General features: G+C 45.4%; 1 protein-coding gene across 1 annotated transcript in view; it reads right to left on the bottom strand.

Annotated features, from left to right (window-relative positions):
• Window positions 1-22,983, bottom strand: part of FAM135B (family with sequence similarity 135 member B) — a 296,951-nt gene that overhangs the window by 69,342 nt on the left and 204,626 nt on the right. Inside the window, exon 7 of the mRNA XM_014611456.3 lies at window positions 16,550-16,676. Within this exon, the coding sequence (XP_014466942.2) occupies window positions 16,550-16,676 (127 nt within the window). The remainder of the gene's footprint in view (window positions 1-16,549; window positions 16,677-22,983) is intronic.

Genomic DNA, 22,983 nt, shown 5'->3' with positions numbered 1-22,983 from the left:
ATGTGTTCTCACACATCTCTCTCACTTTCTTTTTACTGGGTTCAGCATGAGCCGCTTGCATTTCCCAAAGGTGTGGGTAAGACAAATTACTTAGCTTGGGAATTGTCAGTCTGGATCAGCAATCTATCAAGGCTGGCATTCTGCTTCTGATCACAGGCATTACCAGATGCTTCTGCCAATTTGCAAAATTAATTGCCTCCGCCCCACGGGTTTGTCCACCATAAACTATGAGAGCAATAAACATGTACAATGATCCGTTCTATCATGACCGTGAAAGTTTTCATTATGCGCTATCCAAGCCATTTTGGAATGCTACTTCATTCTTGACTTCCGTAAAATTAGGTAGCGGTAAGATGCACGGACTAAACCTTTAAGCCGAGAAAAATTTTAAATTTGTCACAATTGCAATTTCATTGGAATTTATTTTATTATTTTTTTTTAGGAGCATGGAAGACTGGAGCTGCCTTAGTCAGGGTGGGGGCACGTGACCCCCCAGCGACCAGTCCTGCTGACTGGGGAGGACAGGGGGGTCCTCCATGGCTGATCTTGTTGCCTGGGGGGTGTTCCCCACATGGCTAGTCTCGCTGCCCAGTGGGGGGCACCGGTGCTTCTGGGAGCAACTCAGCGATCAGCCGGTGCTTGGGGGGGGGGGGGGGGGTACCAGCGCTCCCGCCTGAGTGGCAAGCATGCCTAGTCAGGGGGTGCACCAGTGCTCACAGGGGTTGCATGTGCACTGATTAGGAGGAAAAATAAATATAAAATTTAAGTAAGGCACATGATCAAAGATTTTTTGCAGGCAAAAACTAATTAAACCAGTTGACTGCCCCTTATCAGCCATTTTGTTGACATGGTAAGACAAGTCCAACTAAGCCTATAACATCAAGCTCCTATTTCTCCTAGCCGCACATTTTGCAATGCCAATCCGATCATCCTGTGTTGTTTTTATTTATCTGGTATTGAAGAAAGGAGCACTAGCTTGTAAAACCCAAGAACGTCTACTTGTGCTTTTTAAAGGTATGTGTCAGAGGCCTATTGCATGGATGCACACTTTTGTATGAAGATAAGCGCACGCACAAAGAATTATGAAACTGATCTAAAAAATTGTGAGATTATTTAAATAATAAATTAGGGCTTTTTGTCTTCTTTTTATCATCATCATCTTTAGGACTTAGGTTTGCATGCTCTTCTCCTAAAGCATAAATATTGGAATCTCACTTCCCTTGTACCCACCTTTTACAAATGAAAGCTAAGATTCCCATGTCATTAGAGTTCTGGGAGGTTGGGGGTTAAAAAAAAAAGAAAGAGAATTGGGGGTTTCTGACAAGCACTCAAGTGATTTAAGAACTTAAATTTTATTTTCAAAGGTGACTTTAGTAGCTAGGAGCCCAAAACTCAGTGAAAGTCAATGAAAATCAGGGCATTAAGTCATGTAGGTACTTTGGGAATTTTTACCCCGTTATCAGGATTCACAAAACTGATTGGACTGCAGGACCCACAACTGGAAAAAAAAATCACTTATTTCAATCGCTTGATGTTTAAGTTAGCTTCATTTTGTAGCAGAAGAAAATCTTATGCTGGCAATGGAACACACCCAGGGAAGCAGGCTGGATCAGTTGGGTGTGCTCTACAGTTGCATCCAGATGACAGTCATTTTTCAAAATCTCTTGAAATACTACACTACAGCAAGCAGTGACTTCCAAGGAACATTACTTACAGCTCTGGTAACGGTCTATACACTTACACCTGTCCTCTGCTGAATAAAACCTGAGCTGCTCAAAGACAGCACTAGACCTAGGGGTGCAACGAGCAGAGTTGGGACCCGTGGCAGATCCTGCGGCAGAGCAGGGGATGTGCTTTGTGAGCTGGGGCTCATGCTGCAGGTTTTGTGGGGGGGCAGCTGTCTTACCCATGGTGCAAACTCCTAAATAGTCCCTACATGAACTGCTGCTGCTGCCCCGTGCTTTTCCGGCCCTATCCGTTGCTCCTAAAGTAGCAGCAGGATCCAGAGACTATTTTGGAGTTGCCAAGGCACAGACTCTGCAGAGCGGAGGGTGATTCTAGCACCCCCACTAACTTGGCATGTAAGGTAGGTGCCCCTCTCTAGCATGCCTAGTTACACTACAGATGGGAATCATCTTAGAGATGCTGAATGGACACTTTCCCCGTTAGGTTAAGGAATAGGGGGCCTATGATTTTTAATGCAGGAAGATGCAGTATCTGTCCTTGACGCTGTGAAGAAGCTTTTGAATTCATTGTTTTGTCATGCTTCACCCCCAGAGTCCTACCTTGCCACAGTTCTGGGGCTGGGCAGATCCAGGATTTCCTAAAAAGGGGTGAAGCACACTGCCCCTGAGACTGCCCCAGGGAAACGGATGTGTGGTGTACCCAGGGCTCCTGGACTGGCTGGACACACAAGAAGCAGGTACATAAAGCAGGGGTAGCTGCCCACCGCTACTATTGCTGCTGCTCCCAGTTGATTTGGACATAGGGAATCTCTACCGCCACTCCTGCTCTCCTCCAGGTGCAGGCTGGGGATAGTGTCACCAGCACACACATTCATTCCTCCTTCCACCATGCCACACCCCTCACAAGATACCCCCTACTCCCTGGGAGCAAGGAGGAACCTGCCCCTGTCCCCGGCCCATCCCGGCTCCCTGCACAGCTGCTCCCTGCAGCCAACAGCTGGAGTGGAGCTGAAGTGGTTCTAGGGGGTCCCATGCATCAGGGTGAGCTGGGGGGAAGCAGCTGCAGAAGAAGTGGGTGTGCGACCACACTGCTGAACCTCCTGGATCTGCCCCCAGTCCTGAGCAACTGTCCACAGACGGTGTTTGGCTTATATGCAACCACAGCCCAGACAATAAAGCATGAAGCCAATTATAAGTAAATAAAGGCCTGTTTTCTTGTTTAAAACATCCAGAATTTCTAGTTCATCTCTGGTTCAGTGGTAATGACTAATCAGAAACTTTCCTGGGTATTTTACTTTAAGGCAAATTACATTCATTTGCTGCAATTTACAGCAATGTAACAAGGAACTTCTGAATAGCTGCAGCTATACAAATCTGCATAAATATTCCATTTTCACCTATTCGTTTCCCTACCCCAGCAGACTTCTACTGCATTAGGCACAGTTCAAACACCAGCCTTCACATAATTTACAGCCAAAGGCAATCACATTTTATGAGCCATAGAGTAGTTTACCATTTCTTCTGCAGGTCATTATATTATGTTTATAAATAAAATATTTCTAGTGAGCTTTGCACTGAGGGAAAGATGCTGGATTGACAAGGTTTGGAGACAGGAGAACTATTTATTCACAGGAAAGGCACAAAATATTCAGCAAAATTAATGCTTCCTTGATCTCACCCCCCAAAGATGACAACAATTTGTTCTGGAGCAGGGGTGGAAAATTGTTTGCACCAGAGGGCCGCTTAAGGAGTTATTCAGAGCTGTTGCAGGCCGGGGGGGGGGGGAGGGGTGATGCAGCCCAGGACTGCAGGGGAGCCTGGGGGAGGCAGCTGATCCTATCTGGGACCCCCACAGGCAGGGTGTGGTCAGCCAGGGGGATGGGATGGGATAGGATGGGCAAGGACCAGCATCTGGGAGCAGGAGGTTTAGATTGGGCCAGGATAGCAGGGCAGTGACAGTGAGGCAGTGACCGTGCAGGGCTGGGGCCCAGGGCAGAGCCACGATTTTCTCCCTACACGTCCCTGCAACCAGGCAGGGACATGCAGGGCAGGAACATGCAGGAAGCAGATCTCAGCTCTGCCCTGCATCCTGCCCCTGTGCTGTCACCACCCTGTGACCCCAACCTCTGCTCCATTCACCTGTCCCACTCCCATACACCACTCCCCACCTGTCCATGGCCTCATCCCATCTGCCCAGCTGAGTGCATCCTGCCCGGGGTGGTCCTGGGCCAGTCTTCATGGAAACCCTGCCTGCCTGCTCCATCCGCTGCTCTGGCATTGATTGCAGGTCAGGAAGCCTGGGGTGCCCAGGCAGTAGGGCCAGGTCTGGCGGTGGCCGTGGCTGAGACACTGGCAGCAGCAGCCAGGCAGAGCAACCTGCTACTACAGGGACTGCAGCAAAGCTGAGTCCAGCCACCACACTGCCCCCATCCCATCATGCACCTAGGGGCAGCAGGACTAGCCACAGCCCCACAGCCCAGGCTGTCCCCAGCACCTGGGCCACACATGGCCAAGGGACCCCCCATGGGCTGGACAGAATTGCTTGTCAGGCCAGATCTGGCCTATGGCCCATCTTTTGCCTATGCCTGTTTTGGAGGACCCACCTTAGGTGGTGGAAAATAACTCCTGTCCCATTTACTTCCTTGGATTTTTGGCTGAAGCAGCCAAGAAGGGAGCCAAATAGTATAGGTTGCACAAATTTTCTTGGGTGAGACAGACTCTCTCCTGTGAACCATTTCCATCGGCAAGTGGCAGTTCATTTTAGGCTAGGGCCAACCTAGAAAAGAGCATAGTATGGCAACCACAGAAATGTTATTTCCTCTCAGGAAAGGGAATACAGAGAGCATATTATTGGTGTAAACAGGGGACCTACTAGGTAAAATACCTTCCTCAGGGTCATCCTGTGCCCCACAACAACCTGAAGCCAGATGCCTATCCAGCCTTCTCTTGAAGACCCCCAAGGCAGGAGAGAGCACCACTTCCCTTGGAAGCCTATTCCAAATTTTGGCCACCCTTACCGTGAAGAAGTTTTTCCTGATATCTAGCTTAAATCTGCTCTCTGTCAGTTTGTGACCATTGTTCCTTGTTACCCCAACAGGCGCCCTGGTGAACAGAGCCTCTCCGATTCCTTGCTGCATCCCCCTAATGAATTTGTAGGCAGCCACAAGATCACCTCTCAGCCTTCTCTGGCGGAGGCTGAAGAGGTCCAGGTCCCTCAGTCTCTCCTCATAGGGCTTGGCCTGCAAACCCTTAACCATACAAGTGGCCTTCCTCTGGACCCTCTTGAGGTTATCCACATCCTTCTTAAAGTATGGCACCCAAAACTGGACGCAGTACTCCAACTGTGGTCAGACCAATGCCACATAGAGGGGAAATATCACCTCCTTGGATCTGTTTGTCATGCATCTGCTGATGCCTGATAAAGTGCGGTTAGCTTTGCTGATCATTTTGTCACACTGATGACTCATGTTCATCTTGGAGTCCACTATGACCCCGAGATCCCTTTCCGCTTCTGTGCTGCTGAGAGGGTCACTTCCCAGTCATGACGTGGTTGTGACGCAGCTTCTCCACACTCCATCGGTTGGCTCCAGTCCTTTAGATGGACACCATTTCACAGCATGCACAGATGATACCTGTGTACTCTTGCCTTAGCCTGTGTAATATTTTAGGCTCAAATTTTCTCTTAGGGTATCACTGGCCAGAGGATTTCATGCATTGCTCAGATAGTAAGAGGACTTGAGCTGTAGGGGTTGGGATTTTTTGGGGGGGAGGAGTGATTAGGGTTTATGTTTCTTTTTTGTTTTTGTTTTTTTTTAACATGTTGTTCACCGCTCTTGCATTGCACTTAGTCCCTTTGGTTTTACCTGATGCTAATGTTTTACAAGCTTTTGGGTGCAATCGCCCTTCTTCAGGCATGAGGAGGCTCTGCTGCTTTGAGACTCCAAGGAATGAAAGAAGCTAAAAGTGCCCCTCCATGGACCAAGACCTTGTAGTGGTAGACAGGCTTGTGTGTCCCAATGGCCCTCATAGCTATGTCACCTGGAGTATTACACTCCTGGCAGGGTCATCTATGGCAAACAGGCAGGAGGAGAGGCTCCAAACAAACCACGGTCCAACCCTAAGTCACCAGTGGTGGATCAGGCAGAAGATGTGAAGCTTTCAATGGTTGTAAAGATGGAAGGAGGCTGTTGCAAGATGGAGGTTTCCTGTCATCTAGGGTTCTCCCTTGCCACTGGACCCAGATCCTCACCTTGTCAAGATTGTGTAGTTACTGTTTCCACTCACCAGCTTCCTTACATTACAGTCATACATGGGCAACAACCAGTACTCCACCATCATCAACATGTATGCTCCAACACTAGATGTTGATGATGATGTCAAAGGACAGTTCTGCTCCAACTATGACTACGTACTGACAGATAGTCACAAGGAGGATAAGATCATTCTCCCTGCTGACTTCACTGCCAGTCAGACATGACCTGGCACTCTGAAGTGGCACTGCTGGGCAGGAAGGAGCAAGGGAAACCAACTCCAATGGCATCATTTCCAGATCAAATGCACACTGCATGGTCTTGTCATCTGAACACCATCTTCAGACAAAGAAACAAATACAAGGGCATCTGGAGACACCCTACCTCTAAGCACTGGCACCTCCTCAACTATGTTATTGTTAGAGCCTGTGATGTTCATATCACATGAGCCACACAATGAACCAATGACTGCTGGACAGATCCATTATGAACATCTGGCTTGCTCCAGAACACTGGAAACAGCCAATAAAAATGTAAAGGACTCTCAACATCAAATATCTTCAAGACCTGAAGGTCCATAAGGATTTTCACCAATGTCTCTGTGAAAAGTTCCTTGCCGTGTCCATAAAAGAAGCAACATTGAGGAGACTGTTTCGATGAGAGTGATGCCAAGATTCAGATCCTACTCAACCAGAAAAGAAGGGCTCATTCTACTTGACAAGGTGACACCTCATGTTAGCAGAAGGAGACATATCAGCTCCTCGAAGCCAAGGCCCAAAGAAGGATCTGGGAAATCAAAAATCAGTGGTGGCATGGTAAAGCTAAGGTGATCCAGCTGTATGGTGACATGCATAACTTCTTCCAGGCAACAAAAATCCATCCACAGCTCAACTTCCCAAGATCCTAACTGTCCTGTGATCGTTGGATGGCTTGACACTCCTCAAAGACAATAAGTCTATCCAAGCTAGAGGGAAAGAGCACTTTGAGGCACTCCAAAACCATGAGTCAATTGTGATGGACACCGTCATTGAGTTCATCCCTAATGTCCCAAAGAAACATTGCTCACCAACTCTCCTTTCCTAGAAGTTGAGTGTGCCATCAAGGAAACCAAGAATAACAAGGCTACTTGCTACTGAAAGCTACCAGACTGGCATTGAGGAACTCGTTCTGAGACTCCACAAATTTATGCTCTGAATTTGGAATAATGAAGAGATCCCTGGGGGGTGTGAGGAATGCCAACACTGTGACTATCTTCAAGAAAGAAGATAAGTCTGGGAACTATTGAGGTGTTACCTTCATTTGCACAGCAGGGAAACCCTTTCCTGCATTCTCCTGAACTGTCATCTCTCTCCTTCTGAGAAAGTCCAGCTGGAATCTCAGTGTGGTTTCATGCCATTCCTTGGGCCAATTGACATGATCTTTGTTGCTCGCCAGGTCCAAGAAAGTTTTCAGGAACATTAGGACCTCTACACATGGCTTTTATTGACTTTATTAATGCCTTTCATTCCATCAATCACAAAGCTTTGTGGAAAGTTATGGCCAGACTTGGATGTCCTGAAAAGTACATCAAGGTCCTGAGGCATCTCTGCGACTAGATAACTGTGATCATTTTATGTAGCAGATCCATTTGTCATCTGAATTTGGATCAAGATACGATGCGTCATCTTCCCAACACTGTTCTCCATTTTTCTGACAATCATCATGATTCTTATTAAGGACTGTCTTTCTTCTGGAAATGCCACTGAATACTGAATGAATGGAGGGCTTTTCAATCTGAGATGTTTTTGCTCAAAGACCAAAGTTCTCAAAATAACCATCCATGACCTTCAGTATGACAATGACTGCATCGTCTTTGAGCACACCAAGGAAAACCTACAGATTAGGCTGGATCTGTTCAGAGAAGGTTACCAAGAGCAATGTTTGTCCCTGTTGCCCAACAGGATAACTAAAACCTTTATACAAGGGAAGGTAAACAAAGAGATGTCAAGTCAGTCACATGACTAACATACCTCTTCACTTGGCTTCTAACTCTCATAAAACAAAAGCAAAGCAACCATTGAGATGAAAAGGGGTGCAACTACTTGCACAGTATTCAAGGATTGTATTAAAAACATTTCTAGCATTAGCTTAGTTTGAAGCAGCGCTATATGCATCTTCTTACAGATTTGCTAGAAATGCAGTACCAACTCCAAACACGTATTTGTGTTCGACTGACTTCAACAGGACGCGATCTGGAGTTGGGTTTTACATCCTTCCAATCTTAGCTACAATACTCACAAACTTCTGCTATGTGTATTGCTTAGGCTGTCACCCACCTGTGATGACTATGGCCATCAAGATACATAATGTGGGCAAATGCACCCATTTTAACTTTTAACCTGTCTTCCAGATCATTATCTCTTTTGGCAGCTCGTGTTATGGATTGCAAGTTCCTTGCGACAAGAGCACTTTGCCTTGGGCGGTTGCATGTCGCAATGAAGAGCCTCCTTCCTAATTGGCATGTCCAGAAAATACTGCATTACCTTGATTAACAGTAACAGAATAACTCATCCCCATTCACTCTGCCCAACTGTGATGGGCCTGGAGGCGTCTAAGAGGGATGTGACACTTGACATCACGTGACGGTCTGTTTCTGCTAAACAAGACAAAGTGGCAGAAGAAACAGGGATACTTGCCTCTCATTTCTCAATCTCAGTGCTGCCGTCTGGGACACTTGCCAGTAAGCAAGAGTTAGCTTCTAGATGATGTATTTCAACTGTGCTGTTGTTGGCATCTGTGCTCCTGTCAGGAAGGCAGTCAGCTTATAAGCTTTAAGAGTTGATTAGGTCTCCTTTCAAAAACTCTGTTGCCATCAGTCAGTGGGAATTATTGTAGTGTTCTTAAGGGTGTGTGAACACATTATTTCAACAAGATATGATGGAGGAAAAAATATTCCAGAAACAGAGAAACTGTACAACGGTTCAGTACATTAACGGGCAGAGATTAGCATTTTCCATCGATGGAAGCTGAAGATAAAGACATACCCCTGCAGTTTAAACCATCTTCAACCAGGAAGGAGATAACTTCTACATCCACCCACTTGAAGCTGCCTAAGGAACCAAGGCTGAACTTCAACGAACAGGCAAAACTTTAAATGTATACAAAAATATACATCAGCACTGATGGAAGAGCCCAGAAAGTAACACAGTCGAAATATAATGAAGCTCAGAATTAAGTCAGGTGGAAAATTACTTCTCTTTCAACCTTTCTTTCATTGGCATCTCTAGCTGTGATTCATCTGACCAGGTGATAAAGTATGATTGACATAAAGGATTTTTTTTTCTAATTAGTGTTATAGACCCATTAAAGCCTCACAAACCAGAATTTCTAAAACATGAAACTTTGCTTTGAAGTTCATGCTATTCTAATCAGTCCATTTTAAAGGTGCAAAAATAATACTGGGGAATAGGAACAGCCTGAACTTCTGCAGTATAAGCCCTCTTCAAAAGATTTCAGCCCTGGGTTCAGATATTATAGCGACGGAAGAAGAACAGGCACCGAGATAGAGAATTTCAACTGTAGCTGTAGAAGAGTAGTCCATCTTCTCATTAAACCAGGCATTTGTCCACCTATTGACCTTGTTAACACAATGAGCATAATTTAGATCTTGAAAGCTGGGTAATCGAACACAGAGGCAAAAATCATAAGCCACCTGTGGCAAACATAGCTCTGGGTGACTATATAGGGGAGAGGGTGGTATGGCCATACCCCTTTGGCTGGGTGATATATGCACAGTGAGCACTCCGAGTTCACTGCCATGTCAGCGTGGGCTTTGGCCAGGGCCCTTGTTTTGCATGGCATTGCAGTCCAGGGGGTGACCATTCCCTGCCATCTGCCCCTTCACCTCCCTTCCATCCCTCTGAATTTAGCAGCAGGGGACACGCAATGATGTCCTTCACCCCCTGGGCTCTGGAGCTGCACAAAAGTGGCAGCCCCAGCCAGAGCCTGCACTGCCATGATGGGGTCAGGACAGGAGCTGATCTCATGCCAGCAACAGGCTGTTTGCAGGGGCTTTGTAGGCTCCAGCCAGCCTGTAGGCTGTAGGTTGAGCATCAATAGGTTAGAGGAAAAGCTGGGAACAGAAGCAAAGAGCCTGAACTCCTCTTTCTATTAGCCTTTAAAAGAGACACCAAACATGAACCTAACATGGACCGTCATATGCAGCCACTTCCATACAGATGGGACCAGAGTCAACCCCAGCACTTAACTTTACCCTGAAGACTCTCATTCAGAAGCAGAGCAAGAATTCTTGGTTTTTACACAGCTGAAATATCATGGGAATTAACCCTTGATCTCATGATAATGCCCCCATTTGGAATCAAAGGTAAGCGCAGAAAAGGCTGCAGGACTTCCTCCCTATTGGATAAGATCCATAGTCCTGCTCTAGCCCCAGCTTCATCCCCTAAACCTAGTCCCAATCATAACACTGTCACCCTCTGCCTATGCTACAGCTGTAAGAAAAAGCTGTCGAAAGAACTGGCATAGATGCTAAAAAAACAGATACCATCCCCATTATCTTACTGTTAGATTCCCATGATCCCGATCGCTTAGGAAGCCATAACAGTTCTTTGCAAACATTAACCAATCCTTGCTTAATTGAAAATGATCAATAATAATAGCAATTATCCCAAATGGTCTCCACACCCAGCTGATGAACCAGCATGGCACTGGAAAGGCCTATTGTCACTCGTTGCAAAGTACATATGGAATGGACATTCGTTAGGTTCCCTTTCTCTATTAATTAAAACCCACATTAGCAGCACACACAAGAGTCCTGTTCATTTAATACCACCTAATACAACATTACTTAAAACACACTGTTAATATGCAAATGCTGCATGCATGGTTTTAGACTGATGTTAAACAGAGAGCTGCAAGAGAAAAAAAAAAATTGAACGGTTCCCATCTAGAATTACCATTCAGGGCTCCAATTCTGCTCTGGTGCATCACTGCATTTCAGTCAGATCTAGATTCTGCTCAGTTATATCAGCCAACCTTGTTGGACTCAAGATCTCAGAGTCAAGGCACCTCTCAGAAAGCGCCAGCTCTTTGCTCACTGTGATCATGGACATATAATAGAGCAATTCTTCTGTTGCAAAGAACTCACAAAGACCACAGCAGGTCAGCATGCTTTTGATTTTAGGAATTCCTCTTTGAAGTCTCAGGGTTGATCTTGTGAATCATGTGTAGGTGCTTGCACACCTGTCAGTGCTAAGGTTGTGCTGCACCCCTAAAAGAATCCCATGGGGCCCCAAGGTGCTATGGCACTGCGGTTGAGAATCAGTGCGTTACCCAGTGTAAAATCTAGATTGAGACTATTCAAACTTTGCACAACATCATCAAGGTCAGAACTGTGCCCTTGGTAAACAGCCATTGTTTTAAACATACTTAATCTAATGTAGGACTTAATGCAAAAGGCACATGTTTTTACATGCTGCAAGGCACTTCAGAGCTCTGGAGAGAAAAAACCAAAAAAAAACCAAAAAAAAAAACTTAGCTTCCTTTCGAGTTAGATAAAGTTTTCTTTATTCAGCAGGGCATATTAAACCTGCAAGCTCTCTGCTAGTTTCAAAGGGAAAAAGAATAGGTATACAGATTCCTCCTTTAAGAGGGGAACAGCTGGATTTTAGTCCTCCTTTTGCAAAGCTGATACCTTCTTTAATTCTATTTTGATATATATCAAATATAGGTGCTGTTTCTTCCATCTTGTGAGCTACTCAACTCAGCTCACAAAGACACTCATGGACCCAGGGGGACAGCCTTCCATCTTCAGCTCCCTCTGTGCAAAAATGAAGTTTATTTCCTGCTTATGGGGACTTTTTACCATCGTGTACCATCTACGCTTTTTCCAGAGCCCAACGAAGGGACTTTGAACCTGAAAGCTTGCAGAAAAGGACAATTTTCTTGTCGTTTTCCAGTTGGTCTAATAAAAGGTATCATTTTGGAACCAAGAGTTCTATTTTTTTGTATGTCTAAATGGGATATGCACTCTGAAACATAACACTACCACAGGACCCTGGTGGAGGAAGGATTTGCTACCATGGGGGGACTTTGAGATGGAATAACAGCCTCCATCTGGACCTATATGCCTCAGATTGGACCTTCCAAGCTGAAAATATGAGCTGCAGCAGCTTAAGTTGCAGAGCCACAGCTCTCCAGCTGAAGCTGTATTAGGCCCCACGGATGAGACACCAACGTTACACCCATTATACTCAGTCAAACCAGAGGTTGATTATCTGTAGGGGAACTAAAGAAGGCCACGGTGAGTATAGTGTTTATGGAAGGTCATGCTATGTGTATGTCACGCTCTGATCATAAAGTGAGGCAAGACTGAGGCACACCCAGGTTTGGAAAATGTGGGTCCAAAAGGCCAGAGGTCAATGAGGGCACATGTTGCTCTTACAGCTACTGAAAGCACCTAAAAAATCTGGGCCATCCATATCATGAAGGGACCTCTGCCTGGGCTTGCAGGATGGGAAGTAGCCCAGCAGTGCATGCACTCAGTGCTTAGGCAGAAGTTAGGTCAGGGTGGCACCTTAGAGACTAACTGGATCAGAGGTATGAGTTTTCATGAGCAACAGCCTGCTTCATCAGATCCTATGGCTGGACTGCTGGCTGACGAGTTAGGTGGTTGGAGATGGAAGCTCAGCTTTTTCTAAACTCGTTAGTCTTTAAGGTGCCACCCTCCCCCTCCCTACCTTCTCCCTGACTGCCGACAAGCCAGACTAACCCTCTCACATCAAGTCAAGCTCAAAAGGCCTAGCAAGCATGAATATCTGCACAATGCAGTGCAACTGCCAGAGCTCATGCCACGATGAGGGCTTAAAAAAAGGACACACACCTTGTTTTATAGCCTAATCAACACGATCTGTGCAAGTGTCTCTACCTCAACAGAATAAGCCTGTACATTAGTTGAAAGCAAAATCTGAGATTCACTCTAATGTAGCCATGAAGTTTCGGTTTTGTTTGAAATAAAACTACCGGTGAAAAGAAAAAGAATGGCACCTTGTCCTGCAGTGAATCGTGGTACAAGTCAGTGCTTCCATGGGAGTGCAGAGAAAAAAAACAACCCCCAAATCCTAATTGCCTGGGCATACAATTTGGAAGAAAGTGAAAGGAATAACAGGACTCTGATGGGGTTTTAATCACAGTGTGAATGATTAGTATGACTATGCTGGGCTGTGAGATGAGGGAACTGTCAGTGGTGTTCAGAGGTCACTTGGAGAGAGCTGGGGAAATTGGACGTGTACAATCTGACGGTGCTGACATTTAATTAGCCTCCATATTGAGAAGTCAGAAGCTCAGGATGAGGAATCTTTGCTGTCTGTCACTGGCGGCAGCACTTCAGCCTCCCACGGGGGGGCAATGTTAACATAAAAAGCAGTTGAGAAGGACCACTGATTAAAAAAAAAACCCAAAAAGCCTTTTTTTTTTCCCCAACTGGAGGCAGCAACTGATACGTTCAGTAATTCAGTAAGAAAAAGACTTTACCCATAAGCTTCCATAAGTGATCTTTTGGGCCTTGGTGGACAATCAGAGGTCAGCACTCCTATAGGTTTTAGTGCACGCATATGTGGGTTGTTTTGTTTTTTTTTACAGGAAAGAATTAAACGGTATGTACGGATGTGAGATCGAGGCACAGTTTGTCACTTTAAGAATTATTTACTGACTACTCGTCAGAAGCCTGGAAAGAATGAGCGAGTGATAGCCACGTCTGACATCATCACAATTATGTACTCATTACGGGCTCAACCTCTCTGAAAATTAGGGCACTCGTGTACCTCAAGCTACAGCTTTAAATCCCTTGATGGCTGGCTGATCGCTTCGACCCACTGAGTTCAATGCAATCTGTCAGCTGGGCTATCTGCTCAACAGGAGTTTGGAAAGTTCTTCTAGGTTGAACTCAGGAATCCTGGTTGATTTAATAAAATTGCTATATTATTGAATACTTCAACCATTTGCTATAGGGGTTGCATCACACATCTCCCTGATGTAGGCAAGGGAGGGGCAACAGAAACGACTGTCGTTTCCGTAAGCAGCCTTCCATCTACAGGAAGAGTCCCATAGAGCAATGAGATAGCTAAACCTATTCCCTGTGACTTACCTGCCAGGTTTGGGAGCTGAGCAAAGGGAAATCCCTAACAGAAAATAATGCAAAGAAGAAAGACAAAATGGCATTAAAAGCTGCTGGTGAAAAGGGATGCGCTTGTTGAGCTGGGCAGAACTTTTTGACTATTTTAAGTCAACAAATCTAAAGAGCTATTCTGCAAGCATGAAAAGAAATCCCGTGATCAAAAAGACAGCCAAGTCACAGAAGTGAAGTCCTGAAGAAAAGAACTAGGATCCTAGAAGACATTTACAAAATATGAAGTATGCTCAAGAGCAGTAAGGTACAGGATGATTATCTTACCCAGAATGACCAGGAGACTTTGGCATTTATATATTTCAATTTTGGGATGTGGAATTGTTTTGAGGTTGTTTTTTTTTTTCTCTCACTCCAATACACTACTGACCTCTGAGGTTTTACCTACACCCAAAAACCTACTCTTCCAAGACTGATGTAGTTTGTACACAGTAACAAAAAAAAAAAATCAATATGCATGGCATGTTACTCTGGATCCTAGCTATTCCATAGACTGTAGATAATGACCAACTCAGAGGGCCTGTATGTCTAGTTGGGGGAGAGGTCTGGGATTATTTAGGATGACAGGGACAAGTCCTCTGAGTGCAGCATAGCAGCAGGTCCACTGGCACTCAGATTTAGAAAGTCCATTACAGAATTTACCAGCTTGGAAGAAGGATGCTTGCTCAGTCCCATGTAGAGCAGCAGAGCATCTGTGCTGTTCTGCATGGGGAGTTTAATTGCATAGCTCAGCTCCTCAGCTGGAATACATACAGGGACTTCAGAGATGCACCAATTTATACTGCCAATGCTATGGGCCTTAAAATCTAACAATGAATAAAAACTGAAAGCATCAATAAAATGCACACACACACGCACACACACACAGCATCAAATCCTTACTGGGTTTTTATTCCATTTTCTTCAATCTCTAAATAGGCTACCTCCCACTGAACTCTTTGCATCCATGTGCCAGAGTGTCTGGAGTGTGATCTGCGTTGCTTGTGCTTTCTACTCCCCACCGAGCAGACCATTCTTGACTTATTAACAATACATTGTATGCTAACATGTGCATAATGTCCACTATTCCCGATGGGAGGTGCATGTTCCAGTCAAAAATAAATCCCATGTCCTAAACAAACATTCCCAAAGCTAAGGGGGAAAAAAAAATGTGTTTGATCAGCCAGGACAAGACGGAGCCAGTTGAGAACTGTTTGGCTTGACTGGCTAACTGGCGTACAAAGTGCTAAAATAAGAAATGCATGATGGAGAAGGAATGAAAGAGTTTACTTTATCCCTTGGCACATGCCTTTCTAGAATACAACAGCCTTGCTATCCTGCTGGGTTTTACATGTTCACTAGCAAAACAGAAAGATTTCTCACTAGAGATATATACCAACTGTTTCTCCTGCCCCGTAAAAAATGTTTGAGATTTCAAAAAGTCACTTATTCTGCACCAGGATCAAAACAAGATCTTTCATGACATCATTCATGTAAAACAGGAGGAAGAGAGAAGTCTGCATCTGCGAGCTGCCAGCCCTCTGGGTAGGTAACTCATTTCCCTTAGATGTGGGAGATCCATGCTCAAGTCTCTGGGCTGCCATTCTCTGACATGGCAGGCGAGTTCCCTGATCGGCGCACGTCGCAGTAAGGCCCATCTTCTGGGCCAACACACACATGACCATTTATTCAAAGAGGAAGCGTTCCAGCGAGAGCGATCGAGAGACTGACCATAGCTGGGTGAGTCAGAGCAGGGACATTATCGTCTCCCATGCTCCCAAAAAATGCCCTAACCCCTGGACTAATTCTCCACTGGGGACCCTTGTTTTGGAAAAATAAAGTGTTCCAACAATTTTCCCCCCAAACTGCTACAGTCCTTCAAAAAAAAAAAAAAAAATCAACATTTTCCACTGAAAAAATCACGTAACCAAAACATTCACAGCTAGCTCTGTTTGTCCCGGGTGTAAAGAGAAACTCAAGAGTCCTAGGATGACTTGAGGAACTGTATTGAGCAAGAAAATAAGCATAACCTGCAATAACCTAGAAGGTGCCATCATTCATCAATGATCCAAGGCACAATTCCCCTGTGGTTTCCTCCATGTTTGGGGATGAGGGGAAGATGTTGATTTGCTGCTGTCTTTCTCCCCACAGCAAATGACAACTCCCTCCATGCTGGCTCAGCCACATGTGTCTCTTCTCAGCTACTCTGGGTACTGGAGGTGGAGATAAGCCTCTGTCTGTTGTCTAACATGCCTTGCCTATCTGATCCAGCAAGGCATATAGATATGGGCTGCACATCCAGCCCCAAATTGTGGACAGCTCATACATGGGTGTTTGGAGAGTTCATTCATTTACTCCACAAATACATAATCCCAGTCACAGACTCTCCCAGATTACTTTTATAAAATGAGAATCAAAATTCAACCATGCTACCATGGATTGACTTCACTCACCTCCGAAGAAGGAGGTTTGCAGTAGCTGGCTCCAAACACAAGGTTCTCTAATGACATACTGGTCTGGTCTGGTCCCATCTCTGGACTGCCTTTTCCAAGCCATGATCCTTTCCCTGGACGAGCAAAGCTAAGGACAAGGAAATTAAAGAAAGACACTTATTAAAAACTGAGATGATGGAAAAATCAGAGTTATGCCCCCTGACAGCTGACTCTCCCCAGGCAGATGCTACTGATGATTTAAGCAAGTACAGCTTTTTTCATCAGCATTAAAATATCATCATATCATATGGCATTCTGAAAGAACAAGGGTAATAAGATGTTTAAAGTTTTCTTTTAAATCAATGCAACATGTCAACACTGCATGTGTCACAAGGGTGAAAAAACTCCATGAGGCATGGAGAACATCTAGGATTTAGTGTCTCTAAATAAAGTTACTAGGTATAGATCTTCAAACACAGGAGACCAGAGTTCAATTTCCAAATCTGCATTAAGGCAGCCAATGAAAAGAATCAATCAGCATATACTGAGGATCCAACAGCTGCCATTAACTTTGCCAAGAGTTGTTGCACTCTCAGGGTCTTTAAAAATGATACCATTCTTTAAAAAAGGCTAACGTTGTGCATCTATGAAATAAGGTCTAACCCTAGCATCTATGAAACAAGGTCTAACAAGCAGTCTTGCCTTGCTCCGTTCAAAATACTGCTGCAAAGACCATGCTCCTACCCTTCCGCCTGTTTTTGCCACTCTCTTTGCATTCACTGGCTCTCCTTTCACTATCACATCAAAGAGAACTATCTGTTTCCATTATCAAGGCCTCTCATGAACTCTCCTCTCACCTCCTTCAGCATCTCTCATGCTGCCTTGAGAATTCAAACCCTGCCTCTGACTGGCCCCTATGAAGCAGCCTCCCACTAAGATTTTGAAGCCAGCACCTTTGCACTTGCTCCCTTGGTGCCCCCTTCCAGCCAGAGGAGCTCCCTGTGAACACTGCAAAGCCCCTTCATTACTCTGCTTTAAATCCTCAGAATGATTTCCTTGACCATGGTGCTTACAAAAAACCCAACAAAACTTTGGCTGGTAGAGTACTGAGATTACAGCCTCCCAAGATGGCCAGTATTGCTTCACTGCTTCTTTATACTTGCCCACCTCTCAGTGTTCATAATGCATCTCTCTACCTTATGAACTATTAGGGAAGGGGATGCCTCTGTTCTGGCCTTGTTCAGCACTTGGCACAGTGGTGTCCTGACACATGACAAGCTTCTTAGATGGAATGAAAATGCAAAAAGTAAATGAATTGTGGACGGGTTTATAGGTTAAAAGCAAGTTACACAGGTCTAACAAGATGACCAAAAAGGCAAGGTCTAAATATTAATCTTCTTCAGCTATCCCTTGATACGAGGATGATGTCTGCTGGGGTGGGGGATTATTGATGAGTTTTAAGGTGGCTGAAGAGTCCAGTCGTGCTCTGCAAGTTTTTCCACAGATATGACAAGTGGTGCCTTGTGCGGGGCACAGCTGTTGGGCAGGATATTGTGAGCTTTCCTTCCTCCTCTGCCATTTCTCAGCTTCCAGAGCAAGACAGTTCTCAACAAAGTAGGCTGCAGCTTGGTGTATGGTGTAGCGCCATTGAGAACTGTGACCACCCAGCACTTCCCGGTGTGTAAGGTTAACACCACCCTTCTTAAGGTATGCTTTCAGGGTGTCCTTGTAGAGCTTCCTCTGTCCTCTGCAAGTCTTCTTACCATGAGTGAGTTGAGAGAAGAGGACTTGTTTCAGGAGATGAGTATTAGCCACCTGCACATAGTGACCAGCCTAGCAGAGTTGATGTTTCACGATGCTAGTTATGTTAGCTGCAGAGAGGATGCTGGCATTGGTGCTGGGGTCTTCCCATCTAATACAAAGGATCTTCCTGAGGCAAGGCTGATGGAGCCATTCCAGGTGCTTAAGATGGCTAAGTATTAATAAGAACATTTTGAAGTCCCACTTTTGGAAACTGTACTTCAAGAAAGATGTGGACAGATTGGAAAGAGTCCAGTGCGGAGCAACAGAAATGATTAAAGGTCTGGGAAACTTGACTTACAAGAAAAGGTTAGAAGAACTGATTAGGTTGGAAGAATTGGTATTTAGTCTAGAGAAAAGAAGACTGAAGAGACCTTTCATAGCCGTCTTTAAACATCTGAAGGGTGATTATAAAAATGTGATTTACTGTTCAGTGTGGCTGCAGGGGACAGGACACAATGCAATAGCTTTAAATTACAACAAGGGTGACTTAGTTTGGATATCAGGAAGAACTTTCTCACTATGAGGGTGGTTAAGCACTGGAACAAATTACCTAGAGAAGCATCTCCAAGTTTTTATAAGCAGGTCAGACCAGTGGTTCTCCAACCTTTTAGACTCAAGGCATCCCTCAGACTCAAGGCACCGTGCCATAATTGAATGGCATTCAATTAAAAAAATAACTTATTTCTTACAGCGCTTACCTCCATCATGGGGCTAGGCAGTAGGGGCAAGGAAACGGTCAGCCAGGGATGACCCTTTGCCTATAATTATGTGCTTATTTCCTCATACCTTGAAGCAGCCTCAAAGGATTTTGAAGCACCCCGTGGTGCCTTAGCACCTTGTCCTGAGTTAGACAAGCACTTGCCTGGAATGGTTTAGACAGGGATGATCCTACCTTGAGCAGGAGGCTCGATTAGATGACTTCCCGAGGTCCTTTTGACCCTACTTTCCTTTGATTCTGTGAAGCCAAAAGTGGGATGAAAATAACTGAGCCAAAGAAAATCATACTCATCATTCACCTTCATGTTGGGGGGGTTGCAGCACCTCTTACATGGGAACATCTTGCCTAGAGGACTGCTGTAATTTAGGCATCCCAAGTCACCTCCGAGTCCAATTTTGTCACCCGAGGGAGCTCAGTAGCAGAAGAGTGCAATGCTGGATCTACACCTGTTACGCTTCCCCTTCTCCTAGGCTATCAGGTTTGGGGGACCACTCACTCCACAGGTGCTAGGCACTGCAGAAACACACGGGGAAAGAAAGAGCTTGCACCTGCAGGAGAAGAGGCTGGAAGTAGGTGAAGAGAACTTCTCTGGTCTCCAGTTTTTACAGATGAAGATCTGAAGCAGAGAGAAGTGGAGTGATTTGTATCAGATCACTCAGGGAAATGGTAGCAAAGCCAAGAACTGAAGCTAGAATCAGTGTCTTAACTCCAACTCGCTTTTGTCCTCCAGGAGCTGCAGTGATGCTTACTACATCTCCTGAAGCTCCAATATATTGCCAAGAATGATACTCCATAAGGAGGAGGAAAGCTTAGAATAAATTTCATCTCAGCTGGCCTTGTGTTCCTATGTTTTAAACAATGCAAATCAATCTGTTTTTCAGGAGACTGCTTCTAAGCAGCAGCCAGCACATCAATATATTATTTATCACTTGCAAAATTTAGTCTAAAAAAAAAAAAATCAACTGCAAAAACAAGGGATAAACTAAGCACAAAAGTTATACTGTCCCAGAGGAGAGGACCTGAACTAAAACATCCATGAGGGAAAGCTCTGATAAATACATTTCAATATTTCATTGAACTGATCCCATTCTTTTAGGCCAGTCCAACAAAACAAAATCATACACTGGGGGGTCACAATGCCTCAGTATGAACCATTTCATGTCAGTTTTCTCCAACAGAAAGCTGAAAATTCTCAACAAAATGAAAACTTCCCAGTGGAGTTGTTCAGAGACCCGTGTTAAAGAAAAAAAACAACAAAAAACACATTTTGATGGAAAGTTCCTAACGAGGTCCAGTTTGTATGGTCTGAGTTCTGCTTTTAAGATCAGATTAAACAGTGACTGAAAGCAAAGGAAAAACTTGGGTGAAGTCAGTGCATCCTGTATGCAGGTAGAAAGAGAATTTCGTGGCTGCAGCAGATGATAGGAAGGTGAGGGATCATGGGTTGACCAGCCATAATGTAGAGACAGATCCCTGTATCCCTTTGTGTGCCACATTCTCCTCTGTGAAATGTGGAGAGTAATACATCCTACAAATAGAACCCACTACTGAAAAGTATTGACAATTGTTCAGCAAGAGCCTCCCCACAATACCAATTCGTACAAATAAACACCCAAATACCTCGTAGTAAAATGCTAACACATAGTTAGCACAATTTCACGGGCAGAAACAGATTCCGCATTTTTACTAGCAGCTTCATGCAACCTCTTCTATGTCCAGCAGAAAAGGAAACCCGCTATATGCACAATACAGTAATTCACTGACAGCCTAAGAACATCTTTAATGCCATCCTCAGCTGGATTATTATTGACATACGTGTACAGGTTGAAAGACCAGTCCAACATGTATTTGTGGGGGGAAATGAGAGCACTAGCGAAGTGCCCATCAAGAATGAGGGGCGGGCAGCGGGAACAGAGCCCCACTGCCCTGCATTGCTGCCACTCTGCATCCCACCCCCCACCCCACTCTGTGTCTGGCCCTGTGTGCCTCCCCACACTTGACACACACACACACACGCACTCACACATACGTAGCCAATGCCACACCCACCCAGCCACGTGCCACATGCCACACACACTCACCTACCCAGCCATATGCCACACACCCACCCAACCACACCCAGCCACACACATAGCCACAGCCACATGCCACACACATGTGCCTCACTGCTCAGCCCAGCCTGCATCGTGGTGGAACTCACATGGTGCCGCACCACTGTCAAAGCAGGGGCAGGGAGGCAAGGAGCAGAGGTGGAGCAGAGGCTGCAGCTGCAACCACCCCTGCCCTGTGCACAAACCAGGGGCCACATGCCCCCCTGGGCTCCTGACACCACTTCTGGAGGGGCCACCCAGCTCCCATGGCCCCACAGCCTGGCTTGGCCTGAGCACAGCCCCCTCCACCCCCTTGCTCTCCCCAGCTGGGATCAGCCCAGAGCAGTCCCCCGGCCCTTCTGGCAGTGATGGTGATGGGGCACTGTGACCCTCCTCCCCTTCCCAGCCCCTGTGGCCACATGCTGTGAACCATCCCCCCCTGCCTAATGCACTCCACAGCCACAGCTGGCAGTCACTCTCCGTGGGGGGGCGTGGCCTCAGGATGTCATACAGGGAGCACATGTAGGGGGCATGCCCAGCCCCGCAGCCATGTGCTGCAGCCAGTGGGTGTGGCCTGCACACCCTGCAGTCATGCACCAGGTCCTACCATGTGCCATGCCCCCACATGGCCACATGCCATGCCCCCACCGCAGGGCCGCAAGCCAAACCCCTTGCCTCTCCTTCCCCCCACGTGGCAGAGCATACCCTGGTCCCCACCACTTCCGCCTCCACTTCACCTGTGTGTCTGTCTGTCAATAAGGCTTTGGGTGGCACATGCACAGTTGGCCCAGAGCATTTTGGACACATGGCCGGAAGTGCTACGGCTTTTATTTTATTACAATTTTAAGATTCATGGTACATTGCTGTGCCTCTGTTATGCCTCTGCGAAGGTGTAAGGAGATGGCAATTAATATCTATAAAGTGCTTTGAGATCCCTGGATAGGAGCAACCAACATTTTTATTTTATATATACTGTATATGTTTTCTTAAGAAATCGAATAAATTATTCCCTTTGACCTTGAGCATCAGGGGTTAAAGTCAACCTGAGTTCTTCAAAATGAATGTGTTTGTCAGGGAACTTCCCTTCCCTTTCCCCCAATCCTGGCTAAATCTTAAACCTATAATGAAATCTGAAAGTAGGAAAGTGGGTGGAGACAACAGAATTGTTTAGTTTTTTAAATGAAAGCTTGACACAGGACCAGTCAACTTGCTATTGTGTGACTTTTTAGGTTAGCAGCTTGGTGGGTTTCTATATAAAAAAGAGTTTATTATTTCAGAGTATGAGTAAAAAGGAGAAAGAAAGATAATCCAGAACAAAAATGATTTCTTTTCCCTGCAAATATCTGTAAGGAGCAGAAACTCTACAATTTACATTTTTTTTTTTAATTAATGAAGGGCTTCTTTCAATATTTTTTCAGAGAAGTTAAGGTCTTACCTGTATACATATTCCATGCTCTATTTAAATACTGTTCATTTTAAGAATACTTTTTTGTGTGTTAAATTTGTCCATAGAAAGAGAAAAAGAAATCATCGACTTAGTAACACTGGCCATGTGTAGACGAGACAAGAGGGTGTGTGCACAACACTTTAAAGCAAAGCACCAGCCCCCCCGCAGCCCAAGGACCACTCCAAACTCTGGCAGCTCACCCTCACCTCCCTCCCACCAGAGAGGCAGGTAAGTTGGGTGTGTGCATGACACAGGGGTTTAAATCAGCCCTAAATTGAAACGGTGTTTTTAAAACCCCACCATTTCAATTTAGGGCCCCCATTTCACCTATGCAGGCCCACTGCTTCCCAGACTTCTCTCTATGGTCACTTCAAACAAGAGGATCATCATTACTCTC

This window comes from Alligator mississippiensis, chromosome 3, assembly GCF_030867095.1.
Source record: "Alligator mississippiensis isolate rAllMis1 chromosome 3, rAllMis1, whole genome shotgun sequence".
Taxonomy (NCBI): domain Eukaryota; kingdom Metazoa; phylum Chordata; order Crocodylia; family Alligatoridae; genus Alligator; species Alligator mississippiensis.
Note: the sequence above shows the minus strand (reverse complement) of the source record. Positions and strands in the feature narration are given on the sequence as shown.